General features: G+C 48.7%; 1 protein-coding gene across 1 annotated transcript in view; it reads right to left on the reverse strand.

Annotated features, from left to right (window-relative positions):
• Positions 1-834: 834 nt before the first annotated feature.
• The window catches only part of GALNT13 (polypeptide N-acetylgalactosaminyltransferase 13), a 51133-nt gene continuing 29473 nt past the window's right edge, over positions 835-22494 (reverse strand). The window contains 4 exon segments of the mRNA XM_059852448.1: positions 835-2972; positions 12399-12533; positions 15375-15473; positions 18088-18227. Of these exon segments, the coding sequence (XP_059708431.1) occupies positions 2832-2972; positions 12399-12533; positions 15375-15473; positions 18088-18227 (515 nt within the window). The 3' untranslated portion in view covers positions 835-2831.

Below are 22494 nucleotides of genomic sequence, written 5' to 3' on the forward strand. Positions count from 1 at the left end.
GCTTGGTGTCACCTGCAGCTCCAACCCCCCAGACACCTGCAGGGACAACCTGGAACAGGGAATTACTGAGAAAAGGGATTTTAGTTGGGGTTTTTCCATGGTTTTTGGACAAGGAAGCAACTCTGGATGTGGGGAATCTCATTAAATGAGTTGTTAATTAGTCCTTTTGTGATTGGCTTGATTGAAGGGCACTGCAGCAGTGTAGGATGAATTACAGAATTATGTATTGATGTAGAAATTCTATTTATAAAATCCCAGTTCTGTAAACAGCTCCAGCTCTGATGTCACAGAACCTTGGGATGGGACAGGGCAGTGTTGGGAATGTGGAGCTGTCCCCCTCTGGAGCCAGGGGTGCTGCACAGGGAGGTGACACCGCCCTGTCCCACCGTCCCCAGGACATTCCCCATCTCCTCCTTCCCACCCCAACCCCAATTCCCACCCCAGGACCCACCCAGGGCTGTGCTGGGGCCAAAACCCTCGGGAAGGAGATGAAATAAATACCAGATTCCTCTTTTCCTGCATGGAAATCCCTGTTTGAATTTGATCCTGACGTTTTCCTGCTCTTTTTACCAAGCAGAACCAAACCTCCCCCTGTTCTGGGGGATCTTTACACCACATTTTGTATTTTCAGGGTGACTGGAGGATGAGGAGCAGGAATGTTGGGGCAGGAGGCTGGAGATGATCCCCAATCTGAGTAAATCCAGGATATTCCAGCTCCATGGACACCAGCAATCCCTTTCCCAGCTGAACTCCCATTTAATGCTCAGTATCCAGCAAATACCCTCTGTGATGTTCCCCATCCACAAACCCCAGGATGAATCCAGGACCAGCAGATACAGAAAATACCAGCATTTTTAATGACCCAGTGCATTTACAGAGATTGTTGGGAATTGTGAGGGAAATCCTGGGAAATATTTCCCCACTTACCCGTGCTGGGGTCCTGCTGCCCTGGGATTTCAGTCTCCTGAACTCTCTGGGCAGTGAGAATTCCCAAAATCCCAGCCCAGAGGGCCCCAGCTGCATTTGGGGTGGCTCCCAAAGGAATGTCCCCAGCACATTCCAGTGTCCCTGTCCCCACATCCCAGCGGGGAGCAGCTCCTGAGGGCCAGCAGCGCTTTGGGAACGGCCACACCCACACAAGGACTAAGCCCCCAAATTCCTGAAACCAGGAAGGAGCCCCTGAGATTCCAGGAACACCTGGAGGCAGAGCTGGGATGCAGGGATCCATGGATGTGTTGGGATGCAGGGATGGAGACCCCCCAAGCTCCAGGTCTCAGTTTTGGTCCTTCCAGGCGTCCCCTGAGCCCCAGCCCCAGCTCCATTCCCATGGAAGGAGGGGACAGCTCCCTCCATGCCACCCCAAGGTCCCACGAGTGCCACTCCTTCCCCTCAGCATTCCCATGTCTCCAGTGGCCTCATCTGTTGGAATTCCTGGTCAAGTGCAGCCTTGGCCTGGTTTTCCCAACATGGGATCCTGCTTTTTCCCAGCACAACCCAGGAAGCTTTGGGGCCCTCAAATCCCACTGGGCACGAGAGACCACCCAAGACTGCCCAGGATATTCTCCAGGATCTTCTCCAGGAGAGCCCAGCACATCCCATCAGCTCGGGCCACACCTCCCAGGATGGCTCCCAGTGCCAGCTGGTGCCACGGGGCCTTTAGACCGGGCCACCTCTCCGTGGTGACGTGTGACAGCAGCACCTCCATATCCCAACCTCTCCAAGGTCAGATGGTGCCTCTGGAATCTTGGGAGTGACAGCAGCACCTCCATATCCCAGCTTCTCCAAGGTCAACTGGTGCCTCTGGAATCTGTGGAGTGACAGCAATCCCTCCATATCCCAGCTTCTCCAAGGTCAACTGGTGCCTCTGGAATCTCAGGAGTGACAGCAGCACCTCCATATCCCAGCTTCTCCAAGGTCAACTGGTGCCTCTGGAATCTTGGGAGAGACAGCAGCACCTCCATATCCCAGCTCCTCCAAGGTCAGATGATACCTCTGGAATCTCAGGAGTGACAGCAATCCCTCCATATCCCAGCTTCTCCAAGGTGAGATGATGCCTCTGGAATCTTGGGAGTGAGAGCAATCCCTCCAAATCCCAGCTTCTCCAAGGTGAGATGATGCCTCTGGAATCTTGGGAGAGACAGCAATCCCTCCATATCCCAACCTCTCCAAGGTGAGATGATGCCTCTGGAATCTCAGGAGTGACAGCAATCCCTCCAATATCCCAACCTCTCCAAGGTCAGATGATGCCTCTGGAATCTTGGGAGTGACAGCAATCCCTCCATATCCCAGCTTCTCCAAGGTCAGCTGCTGCCTCTGGAATCTTGGGAGTGACAGCAATCCCTCCATATCCCAGCTTCTCCAAGGTCAGCTGCTGCCTCTGGAATCTTGGGAGTGACAGCAATCCCTCCATATCCCAGCTTCTCCAAGGTCAGCTGCTGCCTCTGGAATCTTGGGAGTGACAGCAATCCCTCCATACCCCAGCTTCTCCAAGGTCAGATGATGCCTCTGGAATCTTGGGAGTGACAGCAATCCCTCCATATCCCAGCTTCTCCAAGGTGAGATGATGCCTCTGGAATCTTGGGAGTGACAGCAATCCCTCCATATCCCAGCTCCTCCAAGGTCAGCTGCTGCCTCTGGCATCGGGAGCCCGCTGCCGTGGGTACCAGCAGGTCCTGGATCACCTGGAGGCGCGGGGGAGTCCGAGGGCGCGGCGGCAGGAGGAGCCCGCCGGTGACTCCGCAGGGGTCGGGAGAGGGCCGGCACTGCCGGGGGCGGCAGGAGGAGCGGGAGGAGCGGGATGGGAGCGGGATGGGAGCGGGATGGGAGCGGGATCAGGCCGCCAGGGTCATGTTGCGCAGCAGCCACTGCTGGGCGCGGCCGCCGCCGCACTCGCGCACCGTGGGCACCAGCCGGTCCTCGTCCGACGGCTCCGCCAGGCACTGGTTGCTGTTCAGGTGCCTCAGGGTGAGCTTCTGCAAGGGGGGGGACAGAGAATTCCTGCTGAAAACACAGCATTCCAGAGGAATTCTGTAGCCGTGATGTTTCCTGAAAAATCCCTCTGCCGGGGTTTCTCTCCTGAGAAGCTGAGAGGCCTCAGAAAGGAAATGGGAACAAGGATTCTCTGCGGCTGTGGGATGCACCAGGGGCGGCTGTGGTTGGTCCATCAGGCTGTTTCTAGTCAATGGCCCATCCCAGCCCAGCTGTCTTGGACTCTCTGGTCACTCACAAGATTTCCTTTTTCCTTTCCTTCCCTTTCTCCTTTCCCCTTTCCTTTCTTTCTTTTTCCTTTCTCCTTTCCTTTCCTTCTTTCTCTTTTCCTCCTTTCTCCTTTCCTTTCCTTCTTTCTCTTTTCCTCCTTTCTCCTTTCCTTTCCTTCTTTCTCCTTTCCTTTCCCCTTTCCTTCTTTCTCCTTTCCTTTCCTTCTTTCTCTTTTCCTCCTTTCTCCTTTCCTTTCCCCTTTCCTCCTTTCTCTTTTCCTCCTTTCTCCTTTCCTTTCCTTCTTTCTCCTTTCCTTCCTCCTTTCTCCTTTCCTTTCCCCTTTCCCCCTTTCTCCTTTCCTTTCCTCCTTTCCTTTCCCCTTTCCCCCTTTCTCCTTTCCTTTCCTCCTTTCTCCTTTCCTTTCCTCCTTTCTCCTTTCCTTTCCTCCTTTTTCTCCTTTCCCCTTTCCTTTCCTTCTTTCTCCTTTCCTTTCTCCTTTCCTTTCCCCTTTTCTCCTTTCCTTTCCTTCTTTCTCCTTTCCTTTCCTTCTTTCTCCTTTCCTTTCCTTCTTTCTCCTTTCCTTCTTTCTCCTTTCCTTCTTTCTCCTTTCCTTTCTCCTTTCCTTTCCAGCCTTCTGATGAAATCCTTCCTTCTATTCTTTCAGTACAGCTCTAATATAACAGATATCATAAAATAATCCATCAGCCTTCTGACACATGGAGTCAAGGCTCTCGTCTCTGCCCCCGTGCTGGGACCCCTGTGACACCACCCCAGAATTCCACCCAGGGAATGTGATTTCCTGCCATTCCAGGCCTGGTTTGGTCTCTGGGTGGAGCAACCTGCTGGAGCTCCAGGACAGCCCCACGCGAGGCTGCTCCTCCCTCTGCTGAACCAGCACACCCCTCGGCTCAGGGAAAACAACTCCAAGGAAATCTTGTCTTTCCAAGGCACAGCTGCTGGATGGAGGAGCTGGCTCTCCATGGCCATGGACACGTGGAATGTTTGGGACCAGAGCAGGAATTGTTAGTGATGGAATGATTTGCTCAGTAGTCCATGGAAATGCTGCTGTTCCCAGGGCATTTTTCCTTCTCGGGACACCCCCTCTGATCCCACCACATTTCTGAGGGATGGGAGGAGGACACAAAATGTATTGGAAGGAATAAAACACCACCTGTCCCACGGGGAGAACAAATTCCCAGGGAAATCCCAGGAAGTCAAACAGGAAATTCTGTCCTTAAGCAACACCAGAGGGGTTCAGTCCCAGCTGAGCCCGGAGCATTCCCATCACCATTCCCTGGGACTGCAAAGGGCCTCCCCACCCTCCCAGCCAGCAATTCCCAGTTCCCAATCTCCCACCCATCCCTGCCCTCTGGCAGTGGGAGCCATTCCCTGGCTCCTGTCCCTCTGTCCTTGTCCCTCTCCAGCTCTCCTGGAGCCCCTTCAGGCCCTGCCAGGGGCTCTGAGCTCTGCCTGGAGCCTTCCCTCATCCAGGGGAACATTCCCAGCTCTCCCAAGAACCCTGGGAATGGGGAATTTCAGGGTGGAAATCCTCTCTGCAGGTCATCCACCGGAGCAGAGCCTGATTTCATGGCAAGGGAAAAAGCAGGGAAAGCCAGGATGGCAGGAAAAGCCTGGAGCCCTCAGGAGAGGGGAGAAAGGAGGAATTAATCCCACACCTCAGCCCAAACAGCCCAGGCTGATGGCAAACCTTGGGATCTCCGCAGGGATAGAGGGGCTGCAATGGTGGGAGCTGCCTGAGGTCTTGGGCTCACCCAGGAGGATATAATATTAAAAAATATTATATAACAGTGATATAATATTAAATATATATATAATGATCTAATATTAAAAATATAGTGATATAATATTAAATAATGTGATATATTATTAAAATATATAAAATAAATAAATTGTAGAAAAATACTATAAATTAATATGAAATATAATATTATAGGTAATATTAAAATAATAAATTAATATAATTAAAATTACTATAAGATTATTATACACAATATAAACAAATAAAAATAATATAGAACACAAAATTTAACAGACTAAAAATAGAATAAATAATATAATCTAGAATACTAGAAAATATTAGACAAATAAAATAATACGCAAATAATATAAAATACAAATTAAAATAAAATAATATAGTAACAATCCTAACTGAAGGAAAATGAGGAATTATTTTCTCAAGAGTTTGATGCTCTCAGGGCTCATAAACTCCATTTATGTTCATGATTTATAATATTTCTATATCATATTTACTGAAAAATACAGCAGTATGTTTATATATTACATTATAAACATACATGGTGTTTATGAGTGTAAATTTCTATCTATTATAGTTCCATATATTTTAATTTTATATAGAAATTTAAAAAATACAAAATAAATACACATATAGATAAAAATTAAATAGATATAGATATGAAGAAAGACTTGAAAATTTTCTAGTGTTCCAACTAAACTGGTGGGAAATTCCAACAAGGAATTTGGTTTTCCTACCACCCATCTCCTTGTGTATTCCACTGAATAGGAAGAATTCCATGAAAAACACAGAAAAAAAAAATCTATAAAAAAACCAAATTCTAGGAGAATTCTAGGAAAAAATCTGTGGAAAATCCTAGGAAAAGTGGAACCTATTTGAGAAAATATTTTGCAACTGGAATTATTTTTATGTCCTGGAATAGGAACCAAATCTTCAGCTCCTGCAGACTGGAACAATCACGGTGACAGCAAGAAATCAAGGGAGTTTAATTCATCTAAAATTAATTAAAACTAACAAAAATTAAGACTAATAGTTACTAGTAACTAATAATTACTAAGAACTAACATTAAACATCTGTTCTATCCTACAGCTATAAAATCACCTTCTGTCTTGTTTTATAGAAAAAACTGATATGAAAAGTTCAATTAAATTCTTTGAAAATTCTATGAAAAAATATCAGATTTTATGAAAATTCTATTAAAATGCTACAAAAAATTCTATGAACATTCTGTGAAAATTCCATGAAAAATTCTATGGAATAAATGTATGAAAAATTCTAAGAAAATTCTATGAAAATTCTACAAAAAGATCCATGAAAATTCAATGAAAATTCAATGAAAATTCAATGAAAATTCAATGAAAATTCAATGAAAATTGCATGGAAAAATCGCATGGAAAAAAATCGCATGGAAAAATCGCATGGAAAAACTGCATGGAAAAAAACTGCATGGAAAAAAACTGCATGGGAAAAATTCCATGGAAAAATTCCATGGAAAAATTGCATGGGAAAAAATTGCATGGGGAAAAAATTGCATGGGGAAAATTGCATGGGGAAAAAATTGCATGGGGAAAAAATTGCATGGGGAAAAAATTGCATGGGGAAAAAATTGCATGGGGAAATTGCATGGGAAAATTGCATGGGAAAAATCGCATGGGAAAATCGCATGGAAAAATCGCATGGAAAAATCGCATGGAAAAAATTGCAAGGGAAAATTGCATGGAAAATTGCATGGGGAAAATTGCATGGGGAAAATTGCATGGGAAAAATTGCATGGGAAAAATTGCATGGGAAAAATTGCATGGGAAAAATTGCATGGGAAAAATTGCATGGGAAATTCCATGGGAAAATTGCATGGGGAAAAATTGCGTGGGAAAAAATTGCATGGGAAAAAAATTGCATGGGAAAAAAATTGCATGGGAAAAAATTGCATGGGAAAATTGCATGGAAAAAATCGCATGGAAAAAATCGCATGGAAAAAATCGCATGGAACAATGAAAACTGTGTGAAAAACCATTTCAAAAATCCTTGTAAAATTCCCTGAAACATTCCATGAAGATCTAATAATTCCATGAAAAACGAACAGTTGCGAAACCGTCAAAAATAAAGTAAAAACCACAAAAATCCCCCCCAAACTAAAACAAGACAGAAGCTCCTCTGGCAGAGCCCAGAGCAGGAAGATTCCCTGGCAATTCCTTACCCCATCCTAGATCTCCTCCCAGTCCCGAGGCCCTAGAGGAAGTAATCAGTGGGGCTGGAGTAAACCTTCCTAAAGACTTCCAGGCGGGAGTAATTCCTGAGGCTCCAGGTCTGCAGGGGGCTCCCGTCGCAGGCCTGCACCGTGGGGCCCTGGGAGCCGTCCTCCACCCTGCCCAGCGTCAGGCAGGACTGCGTGATGATGTGCAGGAACGTGCGCCTCTGGAAAAGCGGGAACGCTCAGCGGGGAAACCGGGAACGGCCGGCGGAGAACGGGCTGGGAACGCGCGGAGGGGATGCGTGGGCTGGGCCTGAGTCACACCCAAAATCTCCTCCCTGCTCTGGAGAGCGTTCCCATGGTCCCGATTGTGGGTGCCAGTCCTGCTCTCCCTACCCTTGGATTGCTGCAATTTCCCATTAGGAAGATCCTAGAAATGGGGTTTTCCTAGAAATATCCCAAAACTTCTGCCTTGCTCTTGAGATCGTTCCCATGATCCAGAGTGGATTGTGGCTCCCAGTCCTGCTCTCCCTACCCTTGGATTGCTGCTATTCCCTGCTGGGAAGATCCACAGATGGGCTTTTCCTAGAACTATCCCAAAACTTCTGCCTTGCTCTTCAGATCGTTCCCATAATCCCGAATGTGGCTCCAAATCCTGCTCCCCCTACCCTTGGATTGCTGCAATTTCCCATTAGGAAGATCCTAGAAATGGGCTTTTCCTAGAAATATCCCAAAACTTCCACCTTGCTCTTGAGATCGTTCCCATAATCCCAACTGTGGCTCCCAGTCCTGCTCTCCCTACCCTTGGATTGCTGCTATTCCCCATTGGGAAGATCCACAGATGGGGTTTTCCTAGAAATATCCCAAACTTCCACCTTGCTCTTCAGATCGTTCCCATAATCCCGAATGTGGGTGCCAGTCCTGCTCTCCCTACCCTTGGATTGCTGCAATTCCCCATTGGGAAGATCCACAGATGGAGTTTTCCTAGAACTATCCCAAAACTTCTGCCTTGCTCTTCAGATCGTTCCCATAATCCCGAATGTGGCTCCAAATCCTGCTCTCCCTACCCCTGGATTGCTGCTATTCCCTGCTGGGAAGATCCACAGATGGGCTTTTCCTAGAAATATCCCAAAACTTCTGCCTTGCTCTTGAGATTGTTCCCATAATCCCGAATGTGGCTCCAAATCCTGCTCTCCCTACCCCTGGATTGCTGCAATTCCCCATTGGGAAGATCCATAGATGGAGTTTTCCTAGAACTATCCCAAAACTTCCACCTTGCTCTTGAGAGCATTCCCATGATCCCAACTGTGGCTCCAAATCCTGCTCTCCCTACCCTTGGATTGCTGCTATTCCCTGCTGGGAGACCCAGGCAGAGATGGGGTTTTCCTAGAAATATCCCAAAACTTCCACCTTGCTCTTGAGATCATTCCCACGATCCAGATTGTGGCTCCCAATCCTGCTCTCCCTACCCTTGGATTGCTGCTATTCCCTGCTGGGAAGATCCAGGCAGAGATGAGGTTTTCCTAGCAGAAATATCCCAAAACTTCCTCCCTGCTCTTGAGAGCATTCCCATGATCCAGCACAGAGCATGGTCCTGCCCCTCCAACCCCCTGGATTGCTGCTATTCCCTGCTGGCAATATCCAGGCAGGGATGGGTTTTGTTCTGCACAAAAATCCCAAAATTTCCTCCCTGCTCTTGAGCCCATTCCCAAGATCCATGTTGGGGCACAGCTCCCAGTCCTGCCTCTCCAACCCTTTGGATGGCTGTGATTCCCCCCTGGAAAGATCTGGGCACAGATGGGGTTTTTCCTGCACAAACCACCCTGAACCCATTTGGGAATTACCCAGTTAAAACCAGAACTCATTAAACATTTGAGGGTTTTTTTTTTTTTCCACAATTCCAGCTGTTCCTTTCCCCTGCCAGTTCCAGGTGGGTGAGATGAAGGGGAGCTTCCCCTTCCCTAAAGTCTCCCCACTCTCACCCCATCACTGAGGTGGAATGCTCTTCCCACATCCCTCACATGCTCTTTTTCCATGTTTTTGGCTTGGGAATGGAAAAAGTGACGTGAAGATAAAGAAGAAACTGAAACTACCAGAGCCCAGTGTCCCTAAAATGTCACCTGGAGTCACAGGCAGGGACAGCAGTGCTGGATCCCTCTGGATCAGCACTCCCTGCTCCCTCCTGTCCGTGAATCCTGCCAGGGAAAGGAGAGCTCCATCAGTACAGGACTTGGAATTCTCTCTCTCTGGTGTCCACAGGGTATGAAATACCCTCACATGGGCATCTGAGCAGGTTTTTCCCAGTATCTGGATTCATGGAATGGTTTGGGGTGGCAAGGCTTAAATCCCATCCCAATCCACCCCTGCCATGGCAGGGACACCTCCCAGGCTGCTCCAGCCCCAGTGTCCAGCCTGGCCTTGGGCACTGCCAGGGATCCAGGGGCAGCCCCAGCTGCTCTGGAATTCCATTCCAGCCAGGAATTCCCAGTTCCCAATCTCCCACCCATCCCTGCCCTCTGGCACTGGGAGCCATTCCCTGGCTCCTGTCCCTCCATCCTTGCCCCCAGTCCCTCTCCAGCTCTCCTGGAGCCCCTCCAGGCCCTGCCAGGGACTCTGAGGTTCTCCTGCATCCTTCCCCTCTCCAGGTGAACATTCCCAGCTCTCCCAGGCTGGCTCAGGGAGCAGGAAGCTCTGGAATGTTGGAGCAGCAGCTATGGAGAAGCACTGAGTGAGGGCACTGCTACAGGAGCTATTCCAGGGATTGGGATTTGGCTCAGGGATTGCACCAGACTTACCTCAAAGCTATACTCCCATTTCCCAAAATACTGAGGGAGGGGAAGACAGAAGGAAAGAGGAGTCAGTGATCCAAGGAACATTTTTTGTGCAGCCCCTCAGCTCTCCCTGGATGGAAATTCCACAGCTTTGCAGGGACACCGTGACTGGGGACAAACAGTGGCAACCATCCAGGAAAAAATAATGGAATTCTAAGCAGGGAGGGATCCACAGGGATCACTGATCCAAGCCCTGGCCCTGCCAGGATATCCCAACAATCCCATCCTATCCCTGAGAGCATTCTCCAAACACTCCTGGAGCTCTGGCAGCCTTGGAATAAACCTGAGGGATCTGTCAGGAATAAACCCTGAGGGATCTGTCAGGAATAAACCCTGAGGGATCTGTCAGGAAAAAACCCTAGGGGATCTATCAGGAATAAACCCTGAGGGATATGTCAGGAATAAACCTGAGGGATCTGTCAGGAATAAACCTGAGGGATCTGTCAGGAATAAACCTGAGGGATCTGTCAGGAATAAACCTGAGGGATCTGTCAGGAATAACCCTGAGGGATCTGTCAGGAATAAACCCTGAGGGATCTGTCAGGAATAAACCCTGACACCACCATCCATCCACAAGGAATTAAGCTCCTTCCTGTCAGCTGTGACACATTTCCAACTTCATTTTTCCCTGGATCCCTTTGAGCGTGTCACGTCCCAGGATCTCATCCCTCTCCACATCCAGAGGTTTCCCCAGAGGTCACAATGGGAATCACCAGCTGTGGGAGCCTGGAATCTCTTCAGTATTGAAATACCACAAATTAAATTAGGAAATCATAAAAAAATAATACTAGCAGGAAATGGTAGAAAATTCCATGAAAATCCCTCAGAGAAACTCCTTTTTAGCATTATTTCATGTCCAGTTGTGGCCCTGCTGTCCATTGCCAAGCCAGAATTCCTAAAAATTCCTAAAAAGCACCCCAAATCTCTCCATTCAATGCCTGAATAAGCAAGGTAAGGAAAAATCAGTGTAGTTCCACTGGAAAATCAAATTAATGAATATAAGGGATTCAGGAAATAGCCTGTAATTGTTTCTCTTGGGAAAAAAAAATGGAATATCACAACTGGTTGTTTTCTTGGGAAAAAAGTCCTGGATATTAGGAATGTCTGGAGGTTAATAATACACTAACAAATATATAATAATGGCAATAATGAAATGAAAGGGAAAACGGACAGCTGAAATCTGAACATTCCAAGGAAAATTGGTAACAAAGAGCTTTGCTCAATAAATCCAGGGACAGGGAATGCAATGGGATGTTTTCCAGGAGAACAAGCAGCCAATCCTTGGAGATGCCATAAAAACATGGAGTATTCCTGTTTTAGGAGCTCCATCTCATGGCTGAGTTGGGTTTTACACAATTCCTGGGAAATTCTGCTGAATTTAAGGGAAAAACCAGCACATTCCCTGTGTGTTTTTTATTGGAAGAATTCCAGCCTTCCAGGCAGGAAGGGTGGAGGTGCCCAAGGAATTCCTGGATGTGGCTGGGCTGGAGACAAGGTGGGGATGGGGCACAGCTTGGACTTGATGACCTGGGAAGGCTTTTCCAGCCTCAGGGTGGACAGCAGCAGGAATTTCCCCAGGGAAAGGGGGAAATATTTTTCACCATCGTATTTTCTGGAAAAATCCCTTTGCCCAGGACTTTGCTCCTGGGAAGCTGAGAAGCCTCAGAGAAAAAGGAAAACAATAAATCTCTGATTGCTTCTCCTGTGTCTGCTGCTCTGGAATGTGTTTGGAGATTGTTTCACTGGTTCCATGTGAATTGTTTTTACTCTTTGGCCAATTTTGGCCCAGCTGTGCCAGGGCTCTGGAGACAGTCACGAGTTCCATTATTATCTTTTAGCCTTCTGTCTGTATCCTTGCTGTATTCTTTAGTGCAGTTTAGTGCAGCATTCTTTAACAGAATATAGTAACAGAAAATAATAAATTAGCCTGCTGCGAACATGGAGTCAGAGTCATTCCTTCCTCCTCCTGGGGAACCTCACAAATACCACAGAAAGGGGCTCAGGTCATGGCAGGGGCTGCCCAGGGAGGTCTGGAGTGCCCATCCCTGGAGGTGGCACTCAGTGTGAACAGAAATCCCTGTGGGAATTGTTCAAAGTGAGATGGAAACACGGAATCGGGCAAATCTCAGGAGGATTTCCCCAGGAGCTGGTTTGGAACTGGAACCTCGGTGTGTGTGGACAGCAGCAGGAATTTCCCCATGGAAAGGGGGCTCAGGGAGTGGCACTGCCCAGGGAGGTTTGCAGTGCCCATCCCTGGAGGTGTGCCAGGAATTCTGGAGGTGGCACTCAGGGCTCTGGGCTGGCGACAAGGTGGGCGCAGCTGGGACTCCATGAGCCTGGAATTCTTTTCCACCCCAGGGATGCTGGGATTGTGCCAGAACCAACCCCCCAGGCCCAGGATACCTCAGCATCATACTCCCAGAGCTGGTTGCCCCTCAGGTGGTGGCACTTGAGCATGAGGACGGGGCCGTTGAGCCGCGACACGTCCAGGCACAGGTCGTCCGTGCGGATCTCCTTGTCCGCCGTGTAGGAGAACACCTGGAACAGAGGGGGCTGCCAAAGGGCTGGGAACCCGGGCTGGAGAGCTGGAGCCCTTCCTCGGAGAAATCCACGGGAATTCAGGGCAAGAGAAAGGTTTTACATTGGAGAAATCCATGGGAATTCAGGGAAAGGGAAAGGTTTTACATTGGAGAAATCCATGGGAATTCAGGGCAAGGGAAAGGTTTTACATTGGAGAAATCCATGGGAATTCAGGGGAAGGGAAAGGTTTTACATTGGAGAAATCCATGGGAATTCAGGGCAAGGGAAAGGTTGGAGAAATCCACGGGAATTCAGGGGAAGGGAAAGGTTTTCCCCTGGAGGAATCCATGGGAATTCAGGGGAAGGGAAAGGTTTTACATTGGAGAAATCCATGGGAATTCAGGGGAAGGAAAGGTTGGAGAAATCCATGGGAATTCAGGGGAAGGGAAAGGTTTTCCATTGGAGAAATCCATGGGAATTCAGGGGAAGGGAAAGGTTGGAGAAATCCATGGGAATTCAGGGGAAGGGAAAGGTTTTCCATTGGAGAAATCCATGGGAATTCAGGGCAAGGGAAAGGTTTTACATTGGAGAAATCCATGGGAATTCAGGGGAAGGGAAAGGTTTTCCATTGGAGGAATCCTCAGGAATTCAGGGGAAGGGAAAGGTTTTCCCCTGGAGAAATCCATGGGAATTCAGGGGAAGGGAAAGGTTGGAGAAATCCATGGGAATTCAGGGGAAGGGAAAGGTTTCTGACTGGAGAAATCCATGGGAATTCAGGGGAAGGGAAAGGTTGGAGAAATCCACTGGAATTCAGGGGAATGGAAAGGTTTTACATTGGAGAAATCCATGGGAATTCAGGGGAAGGGAAAGGTTTTACATTGGAGAAATCCATGGGAATTCAGGGAAAGAGAAAGGTTGGAGAAATCCACTGGAATTCAGAGGAAGGGAAAGGTTTTCCATTGGAGAAATCCATGGGAATTCAGAGGAAGGGAAAGGTTTTCCCCTGGAGGAATCCATGGGAATTCAAGGGAAGGGAAAGTTTGGAGAAATCCATGGGAATTCAGAGGAAGAGAAAGGTTTTCCATTGGAGAAATTAATGGGAATTCAGGGGAAGGGAAAGGTTTTCCCCTGGAGAAATCCATGGGAATTCAGGGGAAGGGAAAGGTTTTCTACTGGAGAAATCCATGGGAATTCAGGGAAAGGGAAAGGTTGGAGAAATCCACTGGAATTCAGGGGAAGGGAAAGGTTTTACATTGGAGAAATCCATGGGAATTCAGGGCAAGGGAAAGGTTGGAGAAATCCACGGGAATTCAGGGGAAGGGAAAGGTTTTCCCCTGGAGAAATCCATGGGAATTCAGGGGAAGGGAAAGGTTTTCCCCTGGAGAAATCCATGGGAATTCAGGGGAAGGGAAAGGTTTTCCATTGGAGAAATCCACTGGAATTCAGGGCAAGGGAAAGGTTTTCCACTGGAGAAATCCATGGGAATTCAGGGAAAGGGAAAGGTTTTCCACTGGAGGAATCCATGGGAATTCAGGGAAAGGGAAAGGTTTTCCATTGGAGAAATCCACGGGAATTCAGAGGAAGGGAAAGGTTTTCCACTGGAGGAATCCATGGGAATTCAAGGGAAGGGAAAGTTTGGAGAAATCCATGGGAATTCAGAGGAAGGGAAAGGTTTTCCATTGGAGAAATCCATGGGAATTCAGGGGAAGGGAAAGGTTTCTGACTGGAGGAATCCATGAGAATTCAGGGGAAGGGAAATGTTTTCCACTGGAGAAATCCATGGGAATTCAGGGGAAGGGAAAGGTTTTCCATTGGAGAAATCCATGGGAATTCAGGGGAAGGGAAAGGTTGGAGAAATCCACTGGAATTCAGGGGAAGGGAAAGGTTTTCCATTGGAGAAATCCACGGGAATTCAGGGCAAGGGAAAGGTTTCCCAGCCAAAAGGCAGCAAAAAGAAGCCAAGCTCCAGTGAGGATGGAGGAAGTGACAGGAGGAGATGGCAGGAGCTGGGATGAACCTCCAGGACAAATCAGGGATGGGAACATGGAGCATCCCAGCCTTTCCCAGCAGGAATGTGGCCAGGAGCAGGTGTCAGGAACACCAGAGCTACCAGGGAATTGTGACCGTGCCAGGCTGGCACCACCCCTGGAAAACTCTACACATAAATAATAAATTCTAGTTAATTAAAATAAAGTTAATTTAAAATATGCTTAGAAGTCCCTTAATTACAATTTACATCCCAAACCCCATCTGGAGCAGCCATGCTAATTTGAATATCCACTGGAATATGCAAATTTTGTTCTAATTAACACGGAGTAGTTGGTCACAAGACCATGAATTCCATCCACTTTTCTACTCCCTTTCCAGCCCCTCCAAATGAAACACCCCAGGCCCCCACGACTGGAATTCCACCAAAGAACTTCCATGAATATCCTGGATATTTATCTTCCCTACACACACTCAGAACAGATGGATCCAGCCACGGTTATGGAGGTTCCTGCCCATTTCATTTTTACAAAAATAAATTCAAATTCCTGATCACTTTTCCTAAAGTCCGTGTCTGGAATGCTAAATTTATCATTAAATGACAGCAGGATTCTATTCAATATATTCACTGGGGCACTTCCCATGGATGTGCACCAATATTCCCCCAAAATCTGGAGCTGAAATTGGAAAAAAAAAAAAAAAGGCTGAGTCCTCTTAAAATCCTTCAGCTGGAAATGGAAAGTATTTTGGAATTTCCATTGATTATTTTGATACTTCTTTCACACAAAATCTAAAATAGAACTGAAACAGGTATTAAAAATATTCCAAAGGAATTCTTGGACAAATGAGCCACTTTTCCCTGGTTTTGTTTACCTGGTTCCCTCCCATGCCATGGCAGTTGAAAAATCCCACTTTTTCGTTCTCCTTGCGGCCCATGTTGTCCAAGCACTGGTTGGTTTCAACATTCCTGATCTGGAGAAAGGAAAGAGGTGAAATATTCCTTCCAATATTTCCTGGACCTGCCAGATCTGTGCAGAAAATTGCAGTCTGTGAACAGATCACATTCCCAATCTGTCAGGGAATGGTCCGGGCTGGAAGTGGCCCCAAAGCTCATCCATGGCCAGGGACACCTCTCACTGCTCCATGTCAAGCCATGAGGGAATTCTGGATGATCATCCCAAATCTGTCTAAATCTCCTTTCTTTCTCTCCCTGTTTGTCCCAGAAAACAACAAAACATCCACCTGGGAAATGCACTTGGAGGCCTGGTGCTGCTCCCCTTTGACTTACACCATGTTTCCTTGGATTTGAGCCCAGGAGGTGCCATCCAGGGCAGGACATGGATCATTTATGGGCTAATGATGCTGCTCCAGCTTGGATGGATCAAATCCTGCCCAAATCTCTTCTAAAAGGCAGGAAAATGTCCAAAAAATGCACTTCCAATGCCTTAAAAATCCCCCCTTTCTCTGCTGCTCCCTGGGCTTTAAGGCTGCAATTCCCTTTTCCTGCTCCACTGAAGAGCCAAGCAGGGCTTTAATTCCCAGCTCCTGCCTGAGCTGCTGTTTCCATGGGAACTGAGGCCACGCTGCACACATCAGGTGCTCCTATCACTTCTTTCTGCCTTTCTCATCCCATTTTCCAGCCTGACAACGTGGCACAATCCCACTTTATTTGACATTCCCTAGACAAGTCCTCTCCTTGCTGGAAACCCCCATCTCCCTTTATTTTGGCAGGATTAAACCTGGAATCCTCCAGTGCTTTTTATTCCTGCCTACAATGGCAAATTTCAGTGGGAAATCACTTCCCTGGATGTCAAAAAAAAGCCATTTTCTCCTCAGAGTGTTATTCCAGGATTGTTATTCCATCACCAAATCCTTTGATTGTTATTCCATCATCTCAAATCAACCCATCCCACAGCTTTTACAAGGCAGCATAGGAACGACTCAATATAGTATTTTTAACTGTGAATTTGTTGAATTTGAAAGGAATTCCAGCTCCTGGTGGTCCCAGAACCTGGTGATAACCAGCAATGTCCTTGACCCTCAGCTCCAGGCTGGAAAACATTCACTGAACAAACATTTCCCTGAAAAAAATCCCAAAAAAGCCATTTCTAGTCTCTTTCTAAGCAATTAATGATGATGGAAGGTTCCCCTCAAGGGCTGCATATTCATTGTGTCAAAATATTAATCCCAAACTTCACTTTCCCAATCTCCTGCTCCACTTGGGAGATAAATTTGCCTGGTGAACATTTGGAATAGACACTTGATTTAAAGGGAGATTTTAAAGGAGAGGGAGTATGTTTGGAACTGCAACTTCTTCTTGAAAAGGACTTAAAAAAACAGAACTAGAGAGAAATAAGAAATCCAAAGGAATAAGAGACAAGGAGGGAACTCCAGGCCCTGAGTTGTGGCTCCAAAGCCACCTCTTCCCCTTGGGAATGGATCCACTGGCTCTGGACACCTCTTGGCTCCCTGCACTTACTGGTTTCTTTACTTGCTGCTTTGTGGTCCTTTCCTGCACTTGCTGGTTTTTGGTACCTACTGGTTATTCCTTACTAACAGGTTTCCACTTCTTACTGGTTTCCCTGTACTGTTTTTTCCTTTACTCACTGGTTTCCTTTATTTACTGGTTTCCTGCATTGCTGGTTTCTTTTACTCACCAGTTTCCAGTACCACTGGTTTGCTGTAGTTACTGGTTTCCTTTCCTTACCAGTTCCCAGTTCTGGTTTGCTGTAGTTACTGGTTTCCTTTCCTCACCAGTTCCCAGTACCACTGGTTTGCTGTAGTTACTGGTTTCCTTTCCTTACCAGTTCCCAGTTCTGGTTTGCTGTAGTTACTGGTTTCCTTTCCTCACCAGTTCCCAGTACCACTGGTTTGCTGTAGTTACTGGTTTCCTTTCCTCACCAGTTCCCAGTACCACTGGTTTGCTGTAGTTACTGGTTTCCTTTCCTCACCAGTTCCCAGTACCACTGGTTTGCTGTAGTTACTGCTTTCCTTTCCTTACCAGTTTCCAGTTCTGGTTTGCTGTAGTTACTGGTTTCCTTTCCTCACCAGTTCCCAGTACCACTGGTTTGCTGTAGTTACTGGTTTCCTTTCCTCACCAGTTCCCAGTACCACTGGTTTGCTGTAGTTACTGCTTTCCTTTCCTCACCAGTTTCCAGTTCTGGTTTGCTGTAGTTACTGGTTTCCTTTCCTTACCAGTTCCCAGTACTGGTTTGCTGCACCTCTTGGTGTCCTGCATTTACTGGTTTTCTTTACCTGTTGGTTTGTTGTAGTTACTGGTTACCTGTAAGGTTGCTTTCCTTGCTTACTGGTTTCCAGTTCTTACTGGTTTCCTTTATTTCTTGGTTTTCCTGCTTTCCTAGACTTCCTGCTTTGCTGTAAGTTACTGGTTTCCTTCCCTTACTGGTTTCCAGTTCTTGCTTTACTTACTGGTTTGTCCTACTGGTTTCCTGCACGGATTGATTTCCTTTAATTCCTGGTGTCCTCCACTCCTCTTTCCTGCAATTCCTGGTTTCTCTTCTTTCTTTTTTTCCCTGCCCTCCCCGTGGCCCTCCATTCCCAGCCCATCCCCCGGGGCAGCCCGTACCTCTCCCAGGGAGTAGTAGCGCCGCGGGATCTGCGAGTCGGGGTACACGTTCTCCAGGTACCAGGAGAAGGGTTTGCAGCCCAGCCTCTCCCGCAGGGCCTTCCTGACAGACACATCTCCATAATCCACCTTCACCACCCCTGCAATGGTGGGAGAACAGCCCATCAAACATTCAGGGAAAATCCCAGCTCCACTGCAGGGCTTTCCTGATGGAAACATCTCCATAATCCACCCTCACCACCCCTGCAATGGTGACACAAGAGCCCATCAAACATGGGGAAAGTCCCAGAGCCATCCCAGCTCCACTGCAGGGCTCTCCTGACAGACACATCTCCATAATCCACCCTCACCACCCCTGGAATGGTGACACAAGAACCCATCAAACATTCCTGTTTGGGGAAAATCCCAACTCTCCTGCAGGACTTTCCTGATGGAAACATCTCCACAACCCACCTTCACCACCCCTGGAATGGTGACACAAGAGCCCATCAAACATTCGGGGAAAATCCCGGAGCTGCCCCAGCTCCTCTTGATTCCAATCCCTGTGCTGGGAGTGGGAGCAGCAGGGTGTGAGGGGTGAGTGGCTGCCTCTCCATGGAGGTAATTAATTAATTAATTAATGGAGCCAAGTGAAATGCTTGGAAATTTTTTTTTCTTTCTTTATCAATCTGGAAAGGCAGGACCGCAGAATTCCCTGATTTCTTCATATCCCAAAATAATAAAGGAATCTGGTGACATTTTCACAAACCACTTTTCCCTGCACTCTCCTGACAGGAATAACTCAGACAAGGTGGGCAGGCCCTGGCACAGATTCCCAGAGAAGCTGTGGCTGCCCCTGGATCCCTGGAAGTGCCCAAGGCCAGCACCTGAGCTGGATTTCCTTGGAGCATCCCATGGCTCTTCCCGCTCCTTGTGTCCATCTCCAGCCACCACAAAGGGTCCCCAAGGAGCAGACACAGAGCCAGACCTGGCTGGGCATCAGCAGGACCTAGACACAGGTTTGCATGGAATCATGGAGGCTGGAAAAGCACTCCAAGGTCATGGAGTCCCAGCTGTGCCTGATGTCCCCACCCAGAGCCCTGAGTGCCACCTCCAGGAATTCCTGGCACACCTCCAGGGATGGGCACTGCAAACCTCCCTGGGCAGCCCCTGCCAATCCCTGAGCCCCCTTTCCATGGGGGAATTCCTGCTGTGCCCACACACCCTGAAGTTCCAGTTCCAAACCAGCTCAGAACCACCAGCTCTGAGGGGAAGGTTTGGAAAGGTTTGGGAAGGGAAGGTTTGGGAAGGGAAGGTTTGGGAAGGGAAGGTTTGGGAAGGGAAGGTTTGGGAAGGGAAGGGGAGGTTTGGGAAGGGAAGGGGAGGTTTGGGAAGGGAAGGGAAGGTTTGGGAAGGGAAGGGAAGGGAAGGTTTGGAAAGGGAAGGTTTGGAAAGGGAAGGGAAGGTTTGGGAAGAGAAGGGAAGGTTTGGAAAGGGAAGGTTTGGGAAGGGAAGGGAAGGTTTGGGAAGAGAAGGGAAGGTTTGGAAAGGGAAGGTTTGGGAAGGGAAGGGAAGGTTTGGGAAGGAAAGGGAAGGTTTGGGAAGGAAAGGTTTGGGAAGGGAAGGGAAGGTTTGGGAAGGTTTGGGAAGGTTTGGGAACCAGTGGCTATGGCAGGAAAATTTTGGACAGAGCTTCTGTTCCAGGAGAGGATCCCAATCCCACTTTTTGCCCCCCACACAGGCAGGGAAGAACCTTTTTTGCAGCCAGACAATTGTGAGGATTTGCTGTGATTTAGGAGGAAAATCCCTCCCAGTTTCCCAGGATCTTTGAACCTCATCTGACCCACACTGGGACAGCCCCAGACACTGCAGCTCCTGGATTCCAGATTTATCCATTCCCCTTCTTTCCTAAGAAAGGGGCTTCCTTAATCCCAGCTGAAGCACATCCAGGATTTCTGAAGTCTCCTGAAGTATCTGGCTCGTGAGCTGCAGGTCCTGAGCCAGGCTCTTCCCAAGGAAAACCCCAATTCCTTGTTCATGCAGGGCTACACTAAACCCAAAAGGGAAGTTTTCCTCACTGCTTTGGGATTTTTTCCTGATTTTCTTAAATCCAGCTTGGCTTTATTAAAAACTCTGGCTCCTGACTCATCTCAGCACAAATAAAGATTTTCCTGTTATCCCCACAAAAACAGGAGAAGGCACCAATTAAAAATATGCTCAATATCCCAAAAATTGGAGCTGAGCTTTCCTCCAGCAGAATTCTGTTTTCCCAGGGAACCAGATCTCTCCAGACTTTTAATTTGGGATGTAATTATGAGGTGTGCCCCTAATTATGCTGAGAAGTCTACTTCCCACTGGGAGCAGCCCCTGGCTCCTCCCTCCTGGGATCTCAGCTCAGGAATGGGATGAATCAGCTCCCAGAGGAGCTGGGGGATGAGGCTGTGCCAGACAACAGAGCCCTCATTACCAACAGGCAAATTCCTTTGTTCTCCCAGAGAATTATCCAGAGATCCCCATTTCCCTCATTAATAGGAAGGAAAAAGGATCAAAAAGCAGATTAAAAATATTTTAAAATACCTTTTTATATTTAGGAATGCCCTATTAAAAAAAATCTATGATTTTCCACTTCTTTTTATGGAGAATTTCCATGAAAATGTTCATTTTATTTCCCCCTTCTCCTCCATTTGCTTCTCAATGCTGGGGAACAACCTCATTATATTTTATCTATTAATTAATACAGATATTAATAAATAACTTGGGAAGAGATCAGGGGCTGGAGCACGTCCAGGGAAGGGAACAGAGCTGGGAAGGGGCTGGAGAATTCCTGAGGGAGCTGGGAAGGGGCTGGAGAATCCTTGAGGGAGCTGGGAAGGGGCTGGAGAATTCCTGAGGGAGCTGGGAAGGGGCTGGAGAATTCCTGAGGGAGCTGGGAAGGGGCTGGAGAATCCCTGAGGGAGCTGGGAAGGGGCTGGAGAATCCCTGAGGGAGCTGGGAAGGGGCTGGAGAATTCCTGAGGGAGCTGGGATGGGGCTGGAGAATCCCTGAGGGAGCTGGGAAGGGGCTGGAGAATTCCTGAGGGAGCTGGGATGGGGCTGGAGAATTCCTGAGGGAGCTGGGATGGGGCTGGAGAATTCCTGAGGGAGCTGGGAAGGGGCTGGAGAATCCCTGAGGGGGCTGGGAAGGGGCTGGAGAATCCCTGAGGGGGCTGGGAAGGGGCTGGAGAATCCCTGAGGGAGCTGGGATGGGGCTGGAGAATCCCTGAGGGAGCTGGGATGGGGCTGGAGAATTCCTGAGGGAGCTGGGAAGGGGCTGGAGAATCCCTGAGGGAGCTGGGAAGGGGCTGGAGAATTCCTGAGGGATCTGGGAAGGGGCTGGAGAATCCTTGAGGGAGCTGGGAAGGGGCTGGAGAATTCCTGAGGGAGCTGGGAAGGGGCTGGAGAATTCCTGAGGGAGCTGGGAAGGGGCTGGAGAATCCCTGAGGGAGCTGGGAAGGGGCTGGAGAATCCCTGAGGGAGCTGGGAAGGGGCTGGAGAATTCCTGAGGGAGCTGGGATGGGGCTGGAGAATCCCTGAGGGAGCTGGGAAGGGGCTGGAGAATTCCTGAGGGAGCTGGGATGGGGCTGGAGAATTCCTGAGGGAGCTGGGATGGGGCTGGAGAATTCCTGAGGGAGCTGGGAAGGGGCTGGAGAATCCCTGAGGGGGCTGGGAAGGGGCTGGAGAATCCCTGAGGGGGCTGGGAAGGGGCTGGAGAATCCCTGAGGGAGCTGGGATGGGGCTGGAGAATCCCTGAGGGAGCTGGGATGGGGCTGGAGAATTCCTGAGGGAGCTGGGAAGGGGCTGGAGAATCCCTGAGGGGGCTGGGAAGGGGCTGGAGAATCCCTGAGGGGGCTGGGAAGGGGCTGGAGAATTCCTGAGGGAGCTGGGAAGGGGCTGGAGAATCCCTGAGGGGGCTGGGAAGGGGCTGGAGAATCCCTGAGGGGGCTGGGAAGGGGCTGGAGAATCCCTGAGGGAGCTGGGAAGGGGCTGGAGAATTCCTGAGGGAGCTGGGAAGGGGCTGGAGAATCCCTGAGGGAGCTGGGAAGGGGCTGGAGAATCCCTGAGGGGGCTGGGATGGGCTCAGCCTGGAGCAAAGGAGGATCCCCAGGGATCTTTTCCCTCTCTGGAATTCCCTGCCAGGAGGGGACAGCCGGGGGGGTCGGGCTCTGCTCCCAGGGACAGGGACAGGAGCAGAGGGAACGGCCTCAGGCTGGCCCAGGGCAGCTCAGGGTGGATTTTGGGGCAATTCCTTCAGGAAAAGGTGCTCAGGTGGGGTCCCCATCCCTGCAGGGATTTCCCAGCCCTGTGGATGTGGCACTGGGGACATGGGGCAGTGCTGAGGGAGTGGCTGGACTCAAAGACCTCAGAGAACTTTTCCAACTCAACCCTAACT

This window comes from Haemorhous mexicanus, chromosome 8, assembly GCF_027477595.1.
Source record: "Haemorhous mexicanus isolate bHaeMex1 chromosome 8, bHaeMex1.pri, whole genome shotgun sequence".
NCBI classification, from domain to species: Eukaryota; Metazoa; Chordata; class Aves; order Passeriformes; family Fringillidae; genus Haemorhous; species Haemorhous mexicanus.